The 19333-nt window shown below is 51.2% G+C and overlaps 1 protein-coding gene across 1 annotated transcript; it reads left to right on the forward strand.

Moving 5' to 3' along the window:
• The first annotated feature begins 16811 nt into the window (after window positions 1–16811).
• On the forward strand, window positions 16812–17256 carry LOC138645927 (histone H3). Its single transcript, XM_069735405.1, has one exon. It carries the CDS (start codon window positions 16821–16823, stop codon window positions 17229–17231), a length of 411 nt encoding a protein of 136 aa, XP_069591506.1. The 5' UTR covers window positions 16812–16820; the 3' UTR covers window positions 17232–17256.
• The last annotated feature ends 2077 nt before the right edge of the window (window positions 17257–19333 follow it).

A 19333-nucleotide genomic window follows, 5' to 3' on the forward strand; every position in this document is an offset into this window, starting at 1 on the left:
TGGGAGGGAGATTATCTCTCTTTCTCCCAGCCTGGGAAAAGATTACCTCCAGTCAATGGATACTAAACATCATAGAATCAGGACTGAGGTTAACATTCAAGAGGTGCCATCGTCCCTCTTTCAAGATAACATCCACAAGATCCTCGGCAGAAGGGTACCGTCACACTATACCATTTCGATCGCTACGACGGTACGATTCGTGACGTTCCAGCGATATTGTTACGATATCGCTGTGTCTGACACACAGCAGCGATCAGGGATCCTGCTGAGAATCGTACGTCGTAGCAGATCGTTCAGAACTTTCTTTCATCGCTGGATCTCCCGCTGTCATCGCTAGATCGGTGTGTGTGACACCGATCGAGCGATGCGTTCCAGCGATGCGTTCGCTTATAACCAGGGTAAACATCGGGTAACTAAGCGCAGGACCGCGCTTAGTAACCCGATGTTTACCCTGGTTACAAGCGTAAAACTAAAAAAAAAAAAACAGCACATACTTACATTCTGGTGTCCGTCAGGTCCCTTGCCGTCTGCTTCCCGCACTCACTGACTGCCGGCCGTAAAGTGAAAGTGAAAGCACAGCCGCTGTGCTCTGCTTTCACTTTACGGCCGGCAGTCACAGTGCGGGAAGCAGACGGCAAGGGACCTGACGGACACCAGAATGTAAGTATGTGCTGTTTTTTTTTTTTTAGTTTTACGCTTGTAACCAGGGTAAACATCGGGTTACTAAGCGCGGTCCTGCGCTTAGTTACCCGATGTTTACCCTGGTTACCCAGGGACCTCAGCATCGTTGGTCGCTGGAGAGCTGTCTGTGTGACAGCTCCCCAGCGACCACACTACGATTTACCTACGATCACGGCCAGGTCATATCGCTGGTCGTGATCGTAGGTAAATCGTATAGTGTGACGGTACCCGAAGAGCAGTTGACGCTAGAAAACGAGGTTGACGGGTTAGTAAAAAAAGGAGTACTCCTGGAGGTTCCCCCTCAAGAAAGAGGGCAAGGGTACTATTCCCTTCTATTCCTGAGAAAGAAGCCAGACGGTTCCTTCAGGACCATTATCAATTTGAAAAACCTAAACAACCACCTAGCGGTTCAAGCATTCAAGATGGAAACGAAAAAGTCATCTATCAAAATGCTGTTTCCTCAATGCTTCATGGTGGACCTGGACCTGAAGGACGCATATTATCACGTCCCAATACACAAGGATCACCAAAAATTCCTCAGAATGGCGGTCCACATCAAGGGAGTCCTAAGTCATTTCCAGTTCTCAGCTCTACCATTTGGCCTAGCAATAGCCCCGAGGGTTTTTACAAAGCTGGTCGCGGAGGTAATGGCTCACCTCAGGGAAGAAAACATCCTGATTGTACCATATCTGGACGATTTCCTGGTGATAGGCTCCTCCCCGCAACATTGCGAGAATCAACTAGCTTTAGTGATTCATTCTCTAAAGGAACTGGGTTGGCTAACAAACCTAGAAAAATCCAGACTGGTGCCTTCTCAGGTTCAGGAGTACCTAGGTCTCACTCTAGACTCCAAAAAAATGGAATGTCGGCTCCCGGAGAGCAAAATACAAAAGCTAAAAAATTTAGTGTTGAGTACAATCTCTCCCCTCTATAACACTCCGTCAGGGCATGTCCCTGTTAGGCTCTATGACCTCTTGCATCCCTGCGGTCCAGTGGGCCCAACTACATTCAAGAGATCTCCAATGGCAGCTACTGTCAGAGCAAATCCTTCTAGGAGGGCATTTAGACGGGCGGTTAACATTATCTCCTCGCACCAATCACTCTCTGACTTGGTGGTCGTTGCAGGAAAATCTTTCCCAGGGAGTCCCATGGGTAATCCCGATATCAAAGGTCCTAACTACGGACGCAAGCCCCTCAGGGTGGGGGGCTCATCTGGGCGACCTAGTAGCCCAGGGCATTTGGTCTCCGTCCCTGGCAAACAATTCCTCCAATATGAAGGAACTCCTTGCGGTAAAATTTGCCCTTCAGGAATTCTTGGGAGTTCTTCAATCCCACCATGTAAGGGTGATGTCTGACAATCGGGTGGTAGTATCTTACCTAAATCACCAGGGGGGCACCCGTTCCAAAAATCTAATGGAAGTGACCAACTCAATCCTACAAATAGCCGAGAGCAACCTTCTATCCCTGACAAGCCTGCACATAAAGGGAATAGACAATTACAAGGCAGACTTCCTCAGCCGGTCCAGCCTAAAACAGGGGGAGTGGGAACTAAATCAAGTGATATTTACCCAGATCACGCAAAAATGGGGTGTTCCCAAAATAGATCTCTTGGCGAGCCATTTAAACAAAAAAGTAGCCTCCTTTTGCTCCCTATCTCCCCTGGGGAACCCAGTAGCTGTGGACGCTTTTCTGATTTCTTGGGGTCACCATCTGGTCTATGCCTTCCCTCCTCTCATTCTGATTCCAGCAGTGCTGAGGAAGATTCGGGAGGACGGGGCGTTGGTCATCTTAATTGCCCCGTTCTGGCCGAAGAGACCTTGGTTCTCATGGATGAGGAAGATTTCAATATCTGACCCTTGGGTATTACCAGACCTCCAGGATCTGTTGTCACAGGGCCCAGTCTGTCATCCACGGGTCAAGAACTTGCACTTGACAGCTTGGCTCTTGAGAGGAAAATATTAGAAAGCAGGGGGTTCTCTCCGGGGTTAATATCAACTCTGTTAAAAAGTAGGAAGCCGGTTACAACAAAACAGTATGGCAAAATATGGAAAAAGTTTGTCTTCTTCAGGTGCAAAAATAGGGAAAGAAATTCCCCTTAATTCCATATTAGAGTTCCTACAAAACGGGTTGGAGATGGGTTTAGCCACTAGTACCCTAAAAGTTCACGTGGCGGCATTGGGAGCCCTATTCAATTTTGGCTTAGCTTCAAATAGGTGGGTCTCTAGATTCATCAGGGTGGCAGGAAGATCGAGGCCTCTTCCAGTAAAAGTGGTTCCTCAATGGGACTTAAACTTGGTCCTTAAAGCCCTGACTAGTCCTCCATTCGAACCATTACATGAATCTACAATAAAAACCCTATCTCTCAAAACTAGTGTTGAGCATTCCGATACCGCAAGTATCGGGTATCGGCCGATACTTGCGGTATCGGAATTCCGATACCGAGATCCGATATTTTTGTGATATCGGGTATCGGTATCGGAAGTGTAAAATAAAGAATTAAAATAAAAAATATTGTTATATTCACCTCTCCGGCGGCCCCTGGACATCATCGGGAGGATCCGGCGTCCGGCACGGCTTCTTTCTTCAAAATGCGCGCCTTTAGGACCTGTGGTATGACGTCCCGGCTTCTGATTGGTCGCGTGCCGCCCATGTGACCGCCACGCGACCAATCAGAAGCCGCGACGTCATTCCTCAGCTAAAGTCCTAGAATGAGCGCCTTCTAGGACCTGAGGAATGACGTCGCGGCTTCTGATTGGTCGCGTGGCGGTCACATGGGCGGCACGCGACCAATCAGAAGCCGGGACGTCATTCCACAGGTCCTAAAGGCGCGCATTTTGAAGAAAGAAGCCGTGCCGGACGCCGGATCCTCCCGCTGATGTCCAGGGGCCGCCGGAGAGGTGAATATAACAATATTTTTTATTTTAATTCTTTATTTTACACTTTAATATGGATCCCAGGGCCTGAAGGAGAGTTTCCTCTCCTTCAGACCCTGGGATCCATGAGGATACATTCCGATACTTGATGTCCCATTGACTTGTATTGGTATCGGATATCGGTATCGGCGATATCCGATATTTTTCGGGTATCGGCCGATACTATCCGATACCGATACTTTCAAGTATCGGACGGTATCGCTCAACACTACTCAAAACAGCTCTATTAGTCGCCCTCACTTCTGCCCGTAGGGTTAGCGACTTACAGGCTCTCTCAGCCAACCCTCCTCACACACAATTTCTAGAGGATAGGGTCATTTTAAAAACAGACCCAGCATATCTCCCGAAAGTGGCTTCAAAATTTCACAGGTCTCAAGAGATATCTCTCCCCTCCTTCTGTCCCAATCCTAAAAACAAGGAAGAACAAACATTACATACACTAGATGTAAGAAGATGTCTCTTACACTACCTAGAAGTCACTAGAGAGAGTAGGGAGGATTCCTCTCTGTTTGTGTTTCCAGGGTCCCCGGAAGGGGAAAAAAGCATCTAAAGCCACCATCGCAAGATGGATCACGGACGCCATCAGTCTCTCATACTCGGCAAGTGGGATGTCCGTCCCCGGGGAGGTTAAGGCTCACTCAACAAGGGCAGTAGCGACTTCCTGGGCGGAGAAGGCTGGAGCTTCCATTGACCAGATATGTAGAGCTGCTACCTGGTCCTCACCATCCACATTCTATAGGCACTATAGATTGGACCTAATCTCCTCTTCAGACCTTACTTTCGGTAAAAGGGTTCTGGAAGCGGTGGTCCCTCCCTGAATGTACTATCTATGCAATTCTCTCCGTGGTGCCGTCATGGGCGATCAGAGAAAAATATAGTTCTTACCGATAACGTTATTTCTCTGAGCCCATGACGGCACCCGTACATTCCCTCCCTTCACTTGTGGGTGCACACATTAAAAGAGTGCCATAGTCTATTTATAGTCTATTTATAGTTTAAAATCACGCGGTATCTTATGCTAAACAGTTAAAATTTACAAATGTCTTAAGTAGTCTCCCATCGTTATCTATGTAAACAACTGATGCAGGAGAGTGGTACCGCCTTTTTATCCGTAGGTTTCCTGTCCTTGGTGGGCGGATCCCCTCTCTCCGTGGTGCCGTCATGGGCTCAGAGAAATACCGTTATCGGTAAGAACTATATTTTTTTCCCATGACGTTGCCACGCTTCAGCATTTTATTTTAGAACTGTTTTCTCTTTGCTAGTCCTGCTGGAAATGTATGAACAAACTGACACGTCGGATAGTAATAGGTTTGTTGTTGCGAGGATGTCCTTTTATGAGGAATGGAAGTATTCACTAACTTGGGTTTCATGGACTGGCAGCAACTCAACAGACCCGAACTCATCAGCATCTCAACCCATTCACAACATGCGCCGTACTAGTACAGCGCATGTCATGTCTTCCCCTTTTTTTGTGGGCTCCGGCGCTGAGCCAACATCAATGTCGCGACATGTCAGCTGTTTTGTACAGATGACATGTGCGCGAAATAGCGGAAGGTGGAATCGCGATCCACCTGCAGCTATTAACTAGGTAAATGACCCTGTCGAACGCTGACAGCGACATTTAACTACCGCTTCCGGCCATCGGACCGGAAGTGCGCGCATCGACGACCCCCGTCATGTGATCGGGGGTCACCGATGCCGGCTTGCTGCTGATGATCGCTCCTATGTAGCAGAGCCGATCCAGTTGTGCCAGAGCCGATCCAGTTGTGCCAGATTTCAGCCTCCCATGGAGGCTATTGAAGCATGGCAAAAGTAAAAAAAAAAGTTTTAAACAATATAAAAGTTTAAATCATCCCTCTTTCGCCCCATTCAAAAAAAATATATATATATATATCAAAACACATATTTGGTATTGCTGCGTTCAGAATCGCCCGATCTATCAATTAAAAAAAGTATTAACCTGATCGCTAAACGGCATAGCGAAAAAAAAAATTCCAAACGCCAGAATTACGTTTTTTTGGTTGCCGCAACATTGCATTAAAATGTAATAGCGGGCGATCAAAAGAATGTATCTGCACAAAAGTGGTATCATTGAAAATGTCAGCTCCGCACGCAAAAAATAAGCCCTCAACCGACCCCAGATCCCGAAAAATGGAAACGCTACGGGACTTGGAAAATGGCACAATTTTTTTTTTTTTTTAGCAAAGTTAGGATTTTTTTTTTCACCACTTGGATAAAAAATAACCTAGACATGTTTGGTGTCTATGAACTCATAATGACGTGGAGAATCGCAATTGTAGGTCGGATTTAGTATTTAGTGAACCTAGCAAAAAAAGCCAAACAAAAAACAAGTGTGGGATTGCACTTTTTTGCAATTTCACCGCACTTGGAATTTGGTTCCCGTTTTGTAGTACAAGACATGGTAAAACCAATGGAGTCGTTCAAAAGTACAATTCGTCCCGCAAAACATAAGCCCTAGCAAGGCCATATTGACGGAAAAATAAAAGTTGTGGCTCTGGGAAGGAGGGGAGCAAAAAATGAAAACGCAAAAACTAAAAAGGGCTGCGTCTTGAAGGGGTTAAAGGCGTTATCTGGGACTTTTCTTTTACTATGTGCCTAAGAACTAAGAGGCAGGTGGTTGCTAACTGCCTGTTGTGCCCGGTGCTGACCTCTTCCGGCACAGAGTTTTCACAGACCGCTCCTGCTGGCGATTCGGCAGCTTCTGGTGATGTGACGACGGCAGAGCAACTCTTCTTCTGCTCTGCTCTGTGGACTGGCTGTTAATGTTGAGTGATACCTTCCGATATCGGAAAGTACCGGTAGCGGATTGGATCGGCCGATATTCAAAAAATATCGGATATCGCTGATACCGATACCAATGCAAGTCAATGGGACGAAAATATCGGATTTAAAATAAACCCTTTCTTTCCTTGTAGGTTCATTCTACATGAAGGAAAACAACTAAGAATAATGTAGGATGTATTGGGGAGGTGGCGGAGACATTAAAGGCATAGAGGTTTAGCCCAATCAAATAGAATAGCAAGAATTTTTTTTTTTTTTACGACGTTTGGAGTTACAAAGATATTGACTGTTAATTTTTATTTTTTATTTTGTCAGATATTGATGTTTCACTATCACTACTTCCACGCCCTTCACCTTTTTTTTTTTTACTTTTCCCACACTTTCTTCTTCATCATCATCAGCATCTTTGACATCAACTTCTTCTTAACCTTATTCATCTTCTTCTTCATCTTCTACCTATTATTTTTTTTATTGTTACATTCTTCATATTCTTTTTATTTAACTATTATTCTTCTTCATATTCTACTTCTTCATCATATTCTTATTTGTGACAGGCATTCCTGTTATTGTTAAAAACCAATAGAGAAACAGTCGGAGGTGAAGTTTCCAATATGCACATCATTTATTAGTTAAAATAGCAATACAAAGTCATTCAATATAATAATATACATGGAAAAGAGTACATGTCAGACGGAAAGAACCATCTGTGAATAGATGTCAGCAGAAAAAGAGACATAACGGGAATAGAACATCATAGCACAGCATAGACCTATATATATCTCTCAGAGCTCTAATCCTAGGGCCTGGGCAGTTAGTTGTAATAGATATCAATAGATGGCATAAAAAGCGCCTATCTACTCAAAATACTGCCATAAGTATTGCACTACGCCCATAGACCATTTTACCCATAGAAGTATCTCCAATGGCTGTGGAGCAGCAAATAGTGCTCAATCTAAGGTGCCAATACCAATATACCATAGAAAAGCATCGCCGCAGTTGTCGGAACTTGAAATGCATCTCCTACGGCTGTCGTACCTCAAAACACACTGTCACAGCAGTCAGATCTCGAAACGTGCCGCGACGTCTGCCGTACCTCGAAACGCACCTCAGCGGCTGTCGGACCTTGAAATGCACCACTGCTGCTGTCAGATCTAGAAACGCACCTGCCAGGCTGTTGGAACTCCAAACGCACCTTCCCGGCTGCCGGACCTCTAAACGCACCTCTGGAGCTGTTGGACACCGAAATGCGCAACCGCTGCTACTGGGCCTCGAAACGAGCTGCTGCAGCTACCGGACCACGAAACGTGCCACCGCTGCTGTCGGACCTCGAAACGCACCTCCACAGCTGTTGGATCTCGAAATGTGCTGCCCTGCTGCCAGACCTCCAAACGCACCGCCGCGGCTGCTGGACCTTGGAACTCAATTACATTGCCAACAAGTTTCTATACGTCAGTTCTGTTGGTCGTATATCTGGCAGCCACGTTCTGCCACTGACATTGTGTAGTGTAATACACTGGGCCTGTTTTTGGCTGCATTCCCCTCCTCCCCCCCAAAAAAAAAGGGAGAGTTAAATTGCCAACAAGTTTCTATTCGTCAGTTCTGTTGGTCGTATATCTGGCAGCTACGTTCTGCCACTGACATTGTGTAGTGTAATACACAGGGCCTGTTTTTTGCTGCAGTCTTCCCGACAAAAAAAGGGAGATATAAATTCGCCAAAATTAAATATACACCTTCTACCTAGTTTAACAGTACCATATAACGAGGAAGTCTGGTGGAAGATGCCGTGGGCGCTTGTTGCCAGCTGGTACTGCTCGTGGTGGTAGTGGAGCATCTGGTGGTAGTGGGAAAAGTAAGATGGCACCAAAGGCTGGAGGTGTTGAGCCAGCGTCATCGTCTGGCTACACAAGGCCTCGAAGGCACCCTTATCTTGGAGTTGGAAAACAGCTTTTAAAGCTGGAGCAGCAGGAACAAGTTTTGGCTTTCCTTGCTGACTCAGCCTCTAGCTCTTTCGCCTCCTCTTCAGAAGGTTCGAAATCTAAAAGCAGCGAGTTGTCAGTGGCTGCTCCAGGTCCGGAAAAAGTAGCTTCCTTGTGTCCTTCACCTAAAACAAAAGTGAAGGATGTGGAAGGCAACATTACTTTACTCCATGGAGCTCTTTACACATACCGTGCCTGGGTTAGAGAGGGAAATTAATAAAAGCCCATTACAGGATGAATCGGAAATGGAGTGCACTGATGCACAGCCACAGCTAGATTATTATGCTGTTCCATTGACTCAGATCACTGCATTGCCCTCGCTGTGTACTGAGCCAGAATCTGACCCTGATGAGACTATGGTGCTCCGTCCCGAACGCTATAGCACCTTACACGGTGACACAGAGGAAGGTGCACATGACATTGAAAAGGAGGTGATAGATGACCCAGTTGTTGACCCAGATTGGCAGCCATTGGGGAAGAGGGTGCCGCTGCCAGTAGCTCAGAAGCAGAGGAGGATGATCTGCAGCAGCCATCTACATCGCAAAAGCTGTCATCTGGCAGGCCCGTATCTGGCCAAAAATGTGTGTCAAAAACCACAACAGGTGTAGGACAGCGTGGCCATCCGGTGACAGTAGCACAGCGTGCAATGCCTGAAAAAGGTATCCCATAGTAGGGCGAGTGCAGTGTGGCAATTTTTTAACCAAGATCCGAATGATCAGTCCAAAGTTATATGTAAGAAATGATCCAAGACCTTTAGCAGATTTAAGAATGTTCAAAATTTAAATACAATGTGCATGCATAGACATCTAACCAGCAGGCACTTGGAAGCATGGACTAACTACCAAACGTCCCGTACTGTTGGTGCACCTGCTCAGAATGAAGCTAGTCAGCAACGCAACATTGCTTCCCTCACTGGAAGCCCACTGGTTATGACACCACCAATAGCTAATGTGGAGGTTTTGTCGCAAGGCCAAAGCAGTCAGGGAATCACAAGGTTCTTGGTTGGAAACACTGTCAGTAGGCCAACATCAAGAATACCATCACCAAGCCTCTCTCAATCTGCTATGTCCACCACCTCCCCCGCTAGTTCCACCATATGCAGCTCTCCAGTCCAGCTCACCGTACAAGAGACTCTCGTTAGGAAAAGAAAGTACTCATCCTCTCATCTGCGTACACAGGGTTTGAATGCCCACAATTCTAGACTAATCTCGTTAGAGATGATGCCCTACCGGTTGGTTGAAAGTGAAGCTTTCAAAGCCCTGATGGCCTACGCTGTACCACGCTACGAGCTACCCAGTCGACACTTCTTTGCGAGAAAAGCCATCCCAGCCCTCCACCAGCATGTCATAGACCCCATTGTCCATGCACTGAGGCAATCAGTCAGCAGAAAGGTGCACCTCACAACAGATGCATGGACCAGTAGGCATGGCCAGGGACGTTACGTGTCCATCACGGCACACTGGGTTATCCCATTATCGAACAGCTAGTGGTAAGCGTCAGCAGGCTGTGTTGGAAATGAAGTGTTTGGGTGACAACAGACACACCGCGGAAGTACTGGCTGAGTACTTGCAGCAAGAAACTCAGTCATGGCTGGGCAGTGTACATCTTGAGGCAGGCAAGGTAGTCAGTGATAACAGAAGGAATTTTATGGCTGCCATAGCCCTTTCAGAACTGAAACACATACCTTGCCTGCCTCACACCTTGAACCTGGTGGTGCAGTGCTTCCTGAAAAGTTATCCGGGGTTACCTGACCTGCTCCTGAAGGTGCGCAGACTTTGCTTGCACATCCGCCGGTCGCCCGTACACTCCAGCCGTATGCAGAACCATCAGCGATCGCTGAATCTTCCCCAGCACCGCCTAATAATCGACGTTGCAACAAGGTGGAACTCCACACTGCACATGGTTCAGAGGCTGTGCAAAGAGAGGCGTGCTGTCATGTATTTGTGGGAGGATACACATACATGGGCAGACAGTTGGATGGCAGACATGGAGTTGTCTGGTGTGCAGTGGTCAAAGCTACAAGACCCATGTCAAGTCCTTCAGTGTTTTGAGGAATGCATACGGCTGGTAAGTGCAGACGATGCCATCATAAGCATGAGCATCCCACTAATGCGTCTGTTGATGCAAAGTTTGACGCACATTAAGGAGCTGGCGTCTGCAGCAGAGGAGGAGGGAAGCTTTGATGACAGTCAGCCATTGTCTGGTCAGGGAACTCTCCTGGACGAGGTGGCGGATGAAGAGGAGGAGGATGATGGGGATGAATATTTATGGGAGGAGGATGCTTCTCAGGGGGCAATAGAAACTGGTGGCATAGCAAGGTCAGGTACAGGGTTTTTGCGGGCCACAAGTGATGTAGATTTTCAAGAAAGTGCTCCTCAACCCAGCACAAGCAGTGAATTGACACCTGGAACTTTAGCCCACATGGCTGAGTATGCCTTGTGTATCCTAAAACGGGACCCCCACATTATCAAAATGATGTCCGATGATGATTACGGGTTGGCCTGCCTCCTGGATCCACGATATAAAGGAAAATTACAAACTATCATGCCACATGAGAACATTGAGCAAATATTGGCTACCAAACAAGCAACTCTTGTAGACCGTTTGGTTGTCCAGCACTCTGCCCCATCTCTGTCCAGCTTTTTGCCCCTGTGCCCAGCGTTCTTCCCTGGGCCACCTGGATCACCGCTCTCAAGAAAGAAGTTCTTCTTACCTGGCCGTGCTCCTGAGGCGGGCGAAGTCTCCACGCAGCTGCAGCGTGCACTCGCCGGCGACTGACAATGATGTCAGACGCCGGCGACATGCACGCACGCTGCGGCTGACGTCAGCTGCCAGCCTCAGATTGGCTGGCGGCTGTTAACTATTGACGTGCGGGCCCGCGCCCGCACGTCAATAGCTTTAAACAGCTGCAGCGTCGGCGCTAAGGTAAGCCTGCGGCTCCCTCTGCGGGGGAGAAGGGTGCTGAAAAGCGAAATATCAGTTGGAGAACCCCCAATCACCTGCAGTGAGCCCAAGAAGGCTCCGACCGCGGCCAAGAAGCCCACAGCTGCCAAGAAAGCGGCCAAGAGCCTCAAGAAGCCGAAAGCCGCTCCCAAGCCCAAGAAGGTGACGAGAAGGTGACGAAGATTCCGGCTAAGAAGGCGGCCAAACGTGCCAAGAGTCCGGCTAAGAAGGCTGCGAAAGCCAAGAAGCCCGCGGCTAAGAAATAAGCTGCAGCCCCTGTTCTGTTCCCACAAAGGCTCTTATCAGAGCCACCACCTCCTCCCCGCAGAGCTGTATGATCAGAGCCACCTTCTCCCCGCAGAGCTGTATGATCAGTGCCACCACCTCCTCGCAGAGCTGTATGATCAGTGCCACCACCTCCTCCCCGCAGAGCTGTATGATCAGTGCCACCACCTCCTCCCCGCAGAGCTGTATGATCAGTGCCACCTCTTCCCCGCAGAGCTGTATGATCAGTGCCACCACCTCCTCGCAGAGCTGTATGATCAGAGCCACCTCTTCCCCGCAGAGCTGTATGATCAGTGCCACCACCTCCTCCCCGCAGAGCTGTATGATCAGTGCCACCACCTCCTCCCCGCAGAGCTGTATGATCAGTGCCACCACCTCCTCCCCGCAGAGCTGTATGATCAGTGCCACCACCTCCTCCCCGCAGAGCTGTATGATCAGAGCCACCTCCTCCCCGCAGAGCTGTATGATCAGTGCCACCACCTCCTCCTCGCAGAGCTGTATGATCAGTGCCACCACCTCCTCCCCGCAGAGCTGTATGATCAGTGCCACCACCTCCTCCCCGCAGAGCTGTATGATCAGAGCCACCTCCTCCCCGCAGAGCTGTATGATCAGTGCCACCACCTCCTCCCCGCAGAGCTGTATGATCAGTGCCACCACCTCCTCCCCGCAGAGCTGTATGATCAGTGCCACCACCTCCTCCCCGCAGAGCTGTATGATCAGTGCCACCACCTCCTCCCCGCAGAGCTGTATGATCAGAGCCACCTTCTCCCCGCAGAGCTGTATGATCAGTGCCACCACCTCCTCACCGCAGAGCTGTATGATCAGAGCCACCACCTCCTCCCCGCAGAGCTGTATGATCAGAGCCACCACCTCCTCCCCGCAGAGCTGTATGATCAGAGCCACCTTCTCCCCGCAGAGCTGTATGATCAGTGCCACCACCTCCTCCCCTCAGAGCTGTATGATCAGAGCCATCACCTCCTCCCCGCAGAGCTGTATGATCAGTGCCACCACCTCCTCCCCGCAGAGCTGTATGATCAGTGCCACCACCTCCTCCCCGCAGAGCTGTATGATCAGAGCCATCACCTCCTCCCCGCAGAGCTGTATGATCAGTGCCACCACCTCCTCCCCGCAGAGCTGTATGATCAGAGCCACCACCTCCTCCCCGCAGAGCTGTATGATCAGTGCCATCACCTCCTCCCCGCAGAGCTGTATGATCAGAGCCACCACCTCCTCCCCGCAGAGCTGTATGATCAGAGCCACCTTCTCCCCGCAGAGCTGTATGATCAGTGCCACCACCTCCTCCCCGCAGAGCTGTATGATCAGAGCCATCACCTCCTCCCCGCAGAGCTGTATGATCAGTGCCACCACCTCCTCCCCGCAGAGCTGTATGATCAGAGCCACCACCTCCTCCCCGCAGAGCTGTATGATCAGTGCCATCACCTCCTCCCCGCAGAGCTGTATGATCAGTGCCACCACCTCCTCCCCGCAGAGCTGTATGATCAGTGCCACCACCTCCTCCCCGCAGAGCTGTATGATCAGTGCCACCACCTCCTCCCCACAGAGCTGTATGATCAGTGCCATCACCTCCTCCCCGCAGAGCTGTATGATCAGTGCCATCACCTCCTCCCCGCAGAGCTGTATGATCAGTGCCATCACCTCCTCCCAGCAGAGCTGTATGATCAGAGCCACCTTCTCCCCGCAGAGCTGTATGATCAGTGCCACCACCTCCTCCCCGCAGAGCTGTATGATCAGAGCCACCTTCTCCCCGCAGAGCTGTATGATCAGTGCCATCACCTCCTCCCCGCAGAGCTGTATGATCAGAGCCACCTCTTCCCCGCAGAGCTGTATGATCAGAGCCACCTCCTCCTCCCCGCAGAGCTGTATGATCAGTGCCACCACCTCCTCCCCGCAGAGCTGTATGATCAGAGCCACCTCTTCCCCGCAGAGCTGTATGATCACTGCCATCACCTCCTTCCCGCAGAGCTGTATGATCAGTGCCATCACCTCCTCCCCGCAGAGCTGTATGATCAGAGCCACCTTCTCCCCGCAGAGCTGTATGATCAGTGCCACCACCTCCTCCCCGCAGAGCTGTATGATCAGAGCCACCTCTTCCCCGCAGAGCTGTATGATCAGTGCCACCACCTCCTCCCCGCAGAGCTGTATGATCAGAGCCACCTCCTCCTCCCCGCAGAGCTGTATGATCAGTGCCACCACCTCCTCCCCGCAGAGCTGTATGATCAGAGCCACCTCTTCCCCGCAGAGCTGTATGATCAGTGCCACCACCTCCTCCCCACAGAGCTTTATGATCAGTGCCACCACCTCCTCCCCACAGAGCTGTATGATCAGAGCCACCTTCTCCCCGCAGAGCTGTATGATCAGTGCCATCACCTCCTCCCCGCAGAGCTGTATGATCAGTGCCACCACCTCCTCCCCGCAGAGCTGTATGATCAGAGCCACCTCTTCCCCGCAGAGCTGTATGATCAGTGCCACCACCTCCTCCCCACAGAGCTTTATGATCAGTGCCACCACCTCCTCCCCACAGAGCTGTATGATCAGAGCCACCTTCTCCCCGCAGAGCTGTATGATCAGAGCCAACACCTCCTCCCCGCAGAGCTGTATGATCAGTGCCACCACCTCCTCCCCGCAGAGCTGTATGATCAGAGCCACCTCTTCCCCGCAGAGCTGTATGATCAGTGCCACCACCTCCTCCCCACAGAGCTTTATGATCAGTGCCACCACCTCCTCCCCACAGAGCTGTATGATCAGAGCCACCTTCACCCCGCAGAGCTGTATGATCAGTGCCATCACCTCCTCCCCGCAGAGCTGTATGATCAGAGCCACCTCTTCCCCGCAGAGCTGTATGATCAGTGCCACCACCTCCTCCCCGCAGAGCTGTATGATTAGTGCCACCACCTCCTCCCCGCAGAGCTGTATGATCAGTGCCACCACCTCCTCCTCGCAGATCTGTATTAGTGCCACCACCTCCTCCCCGCAGAGCTGTATGATCAGAGCCACCACCTCCTCCTCGCAGATCTGTATTAGTGCCACCACCTCCTCCCCGCAGAGCTGTATGATTAGTGCCACCACCTCCTCCCCGCAGAGCTGTATGATCAGAGCCATCACCTCCTCCCCGCAGAGCTTTATGATCAGAGCCACCACCTCCTCCCCACAGAGCTGTATGATCAGTGCCACCACCTCCTCCCCGCAGAGCTGTATGATCAGAGCCACCTCCTCCCCGCAGAGCTGTATGATCAGTGCCATCACCTCCTCCCCGCAGAGCTGTATGATCAGAGCCAACACCTCCTCCCCGCAGAGCTGTATGATCAGTGCCATCACCTCCTCCCCGCAGAGCTGTATGATCAGAGCCACCTCTTCCCCGCAGAGCTGTATGATCAGTGCCATCACCTCCTCCCCGCAGAGCTGTATGATCAGAGCCACCTCTTCCCCGCAGAGCTGTATGATCAGTGCCACCACCTCCTCCCCGCAGAGCTGTATGATTAGTGCCACCACCTCCTCCCCGCAGAGCTGTATGATCAGAGCCATCACCTCCCCGCAGAGCTGTATGATCAGTGCCATCACCTCCTCCCCGCAGAGCTGTATGATCAGAGCCATCACCTCCTCCCCGCAGAGCTGTATGATTAGTGCCACCACCTCCTCCCCGCAGAGCTGTATGATCAGTGCCATCACCTCCTCCCCGCAGAGCTGTATGATTAGTGCCACCACCTCCTCCCCGCAGAGCTGTATGATCAGAGCCATCACCTCCTCCCCACAGAGCTGTATGATCAGTGCCACCACCTCCTCCCCGCAGAGCTGTATGATCAGAGCCACCACCTCTTCCCCGCAGAGCTGTATGATCAGAGCCATCACCTCCTCCCCGCAGAGCTGTATGATCAGTGCCACCACCTCCTCCCCGCAGAGCTGTATGATCAGAGCCAACACCTCCTCCCCGCAGAGCTGTATGATCAGTGCCACCACCTCCTCCCCGCAGAGCTGTATGATCAGAGCCACCACCTCCTCCTCGCAGATCTGTATTAGTGCCACCACCTCCTCCCCGCAGAGCTGTATGATCAGAGCCATCACCTCCTCCCCGCAGAGCTGTATGATTAGTGCCACCACCTCCTCCCCGCAGAGCTTTATTATCAGAGCCACCACCTCCTCCCCACAGAGCTGTATGATCAGTGCCACCACCTCCTCCCCGCAGAGCTGTATGATCAGTGCCATCACCTCCTCCCCGCAGAGCTTTATTATCAGAGCCACCACCTCCTCCCCACAGAGCTGTATGATCAGTGCCACCACCTCCTCCCCGCAGAGCTGTATGATCAGAGCCATCACCTCCTCCCCGCAGAGCTGTATGATCAGTGCCACCACCTCCTCCCCGCAGAGCTGTATGATCAGAGCCAACACCTCCTCCCCGCAGAGCTGTATGATCAGAGCCACCTCCTCCCCGCAGAGCTGTATGATAAGAGCCACCTCCTCCCCGCAGAGCTGTATGATCAGTGCCACCACCACCTCCCCGCAGAGCTGTATGATCAGTGCCACCACCACCTCCCCGCAGAGCTGTATGATCAGAGCCAACACCTCCTCCCCGCAGAGCTGTATGATCAGAGCCACCTCCTCCTCGCAGATCTGTATGATCAGAGCCACCTCCTCCCCGCAGAGCTGTATGATCACTGCCACCACCACCTCCCCGCAGAGCTGTATGATCAGAGCCACCACCTTCTCCCCCGCAGAGCTGTATGATCAGAGCCACCACCTTCTCCCCCGCAGAGCTGTATGATCAGTGCCACCACCACCTCCCCGCAGAGCTGTATGATCAGAGCCATCACCTCCATGCTGGGCGCAGTCTCAGGATGGGGGGTGGATGTGATCTGACGATATTGCGGGAGCTGCACTGTACAGCGCTATACACGGGGACATTTCAGCACAGATACATCAGCTGCTCCAACAGCGGCAAATTTGTGATCTTTTGACAGACGCATCACGGAAGAGGCGGGGACTCCAGGGGGCGGGATTACTGGGCGGGAATAATAACAATATCCAAACACATCAACCCTTATTGGCCACTTTATTTCATGAAAGAACCAGTGGAGCGCAGGGGGCGTGTTTCCCAGAGACCAATGAGGACGCGCACCGGAGCATAAATACCCTGCTCCCGCCGCTGCGCTCATCACATCTGTGCACGACACGTCTATACAGAGCCATGGCCAGAACTAAGCAGACCGCTCGTAAATCCACCGGAGGGAAAGCTCCCCGCAAGCAGTTGGCCACTAAAGCCGCCAGGAAGAGCGCTCCCGCCACTGGTGGAGTGAAGAAGCCGCATCGTTACCGGCCGGGAACAGTCGCTCTCCGTGAGATCCGCCGCTATCAGAAATCCACCGAGCTGCTGATCCGTAAGCTTCCCTTCCAGCGCCTGGTGAGGGAGATCGCCCAGGACTTCAAGACCGATCTGCGCTTCCAGAGCTCGGCCGTCATGGCTCTGCAGGAGGCCAGCGAGGCTTATCTGGTGGGGCTGTTCGAGGACACCAACCTGTGCGCCATCCACGCCAAGAGGGTCACCATCATGCCCAAAGACATCCAGCTGGCCCGCCGGATCCGTGGGGAGAGAGCTTAGATCTGCCCCGGCAGCGACCACAACACAAAGGCTCTTTTCAGAGCCACCAAATCCTCCCACAAATGAGCCGAGTCCTGAACGGTCCCTCTTTTGCGCGTATTCTCCGTGTAGGAAGCGCAGGCACGGCCGATCAGTTATTAGACGGTGGCTGCTGCTTCAGATATTGTAGGTGATCAGCGATATTAGTTATTAAAGGACGGGGTAAAGTGTGTACAGTGCACAGCCCAGGTCTGTGGTTGTGGATATGCGGTTCCTGTACAGCACAAAGTAAAGGGGTGGATCTGCAGGAACGCGGTCACTAAGGAGTTAATGGAGTAAAAGTAATCGGTGATTGGTCGGTTCCTGAGCACGGTTCTTTAGGCTGATGTTTTGTGGTCATTTACCGATCCGGTGGATTTGAAATTGCTGCTCGCGCTCCCGAGGATCATAACCGATCACAATCTGCTGTCGCACGCGCTGGGTCCTAGTGCCGCCTCCTCAGTCCTGCGGCTTTAGGTTGTTTTCTATTTTTCTGATCGGAGATCTCTGCGCTTAGTTTCTGTTAATAACCTCATTTGTCCCCCAGATCGGTTAAGGCCTTTATGTGAATCTATTCTGCCTGACCCTGATCTGAGCAGATCCCTCCGTGTGCTGCGATGGTCGCTACAGATCACATTTGTGGTGGGTCGTTATGTAATTCTGGAATATTTGACTTTTCCCATCTTCTCCAGGGCTGGAGCCGCAGGGGGACTGGTTACATGCAGCTCCCTGCTCTGAGGGACTGGTAATGGCCGGCACCACGTGTAATGATGAGTGACTGCCGGGGAGCAGATGAGTTCTCTGTAGATCATTGTCCCTAAAATATACTTTTATTCTACTTTCTAACATTTGGCAGAAGCTGGAAACTAGCAACAGAAATAACAATGACAAAAATCTAGATGACCAACAGATCGAGCAGCGGCGCCGAGATGAGAAGAATAGAGAAGCGGGAAAATAAGAGCACAATAAGCGGGAAATTCAAAATTAGCAACTGTTCTGTGCTCAACCAATCAGAGACTAAAGGGAGGAGCTAACTGTAAATTCAGTACCAGAAATCTCGCCCCGGAAACGCGTCATCTCTGCGGTTCTCGCTCCGGTCCGCTCACTCTCTATATAAAGGAAGGACTCTGCGCCGATCAGTCATCGTGTTCTACTGACTACGTGGAAGATGTCTGGTCGCGGCAAAGGAGGAAAAGGTCTCGGGAAGGGCGGCGCCAAGCGGCACAGGAAGGTGCTCCGTGATAACATCCAGGGCATCACCAAGCCTGCCATCCGCCGTCTAGCTCGCAGAGGAGGCGTCAAGCGCATCTCCGGCCTCATCTATGAGGAGACTCGCGGTGTCCTGAAAGTCTTCCTGGAGAACGTGATCCGTGACGCCGTCACCTACACCGAGCACGCCAAGAGGAAGACCGTCACCGCCATGGACGTGGTGTACGCGCTCAAGCGCCAGGGCCGCACTCTCTACGGCTTCGGAGGTTAATTGTGTTCTGTCCTCACAACCCAAAGGCTCTTATCAGAGCCGCCCACATCTCAGTGAGAGGCTGCACCTTCCTATTCCTGCGCTATGGTTCCTGGTGGTCTTAAAATCTAGGTTAATAAATGGTTTAGAAACCTTTCACGAGCCACAAACCTCTTCGTGTAAGGCTAAATGTACCTCGCTGTGCTGTGATCTTCTGTCTCCTGTGCGCTGGTGACTTCTCTACGCTCTTATGTGATTTCGGCAGTGAACAAGGCAAACGCATGTGCAGAAAGACGGATGATGATACCTGACACTAACGGATAAACACTGTTCCGCGGTCCCGGGTACCGACCTCTGATGCTGGGTATGGGCGGATGGTTCTGTTGTAGCTTTGGGTGTTTGAATTTCCCGCCTTGTGGCTTCAGTTTCTTCCTGCAGCTCGTGGTGTCAGGACTGGCGGCTGTAGGACGATGTTTGTGTACAATGATGGCTTGTTCTGGAAGAGTGCCTCACATGTATCTAGGCTTCCCAGATAAGGGAGCAATATTCACTGGATAGAGCTGGAGCTCAGCAGAGCTGTGGGTTCCCGGTGGAAGGAGTGAAGCCGCATTATCCAGATTCTGGG

This window comes from Ranitomeya imitator, chromosome 7, assembly GCF_032444005.1.
Source record: "Ranitomeya imitator isolate aRanImi1 chromosome 7, aRanImi1.pri, whole genome shotgun sequence".
Classification (NCBI taxonomy): domain Eukaryota; kingdom Metazoa; phylum Chordata; class Amphibia; order Anura; family Dendrobatidae; genus Ranitomeya; species Ranitomeya imitator.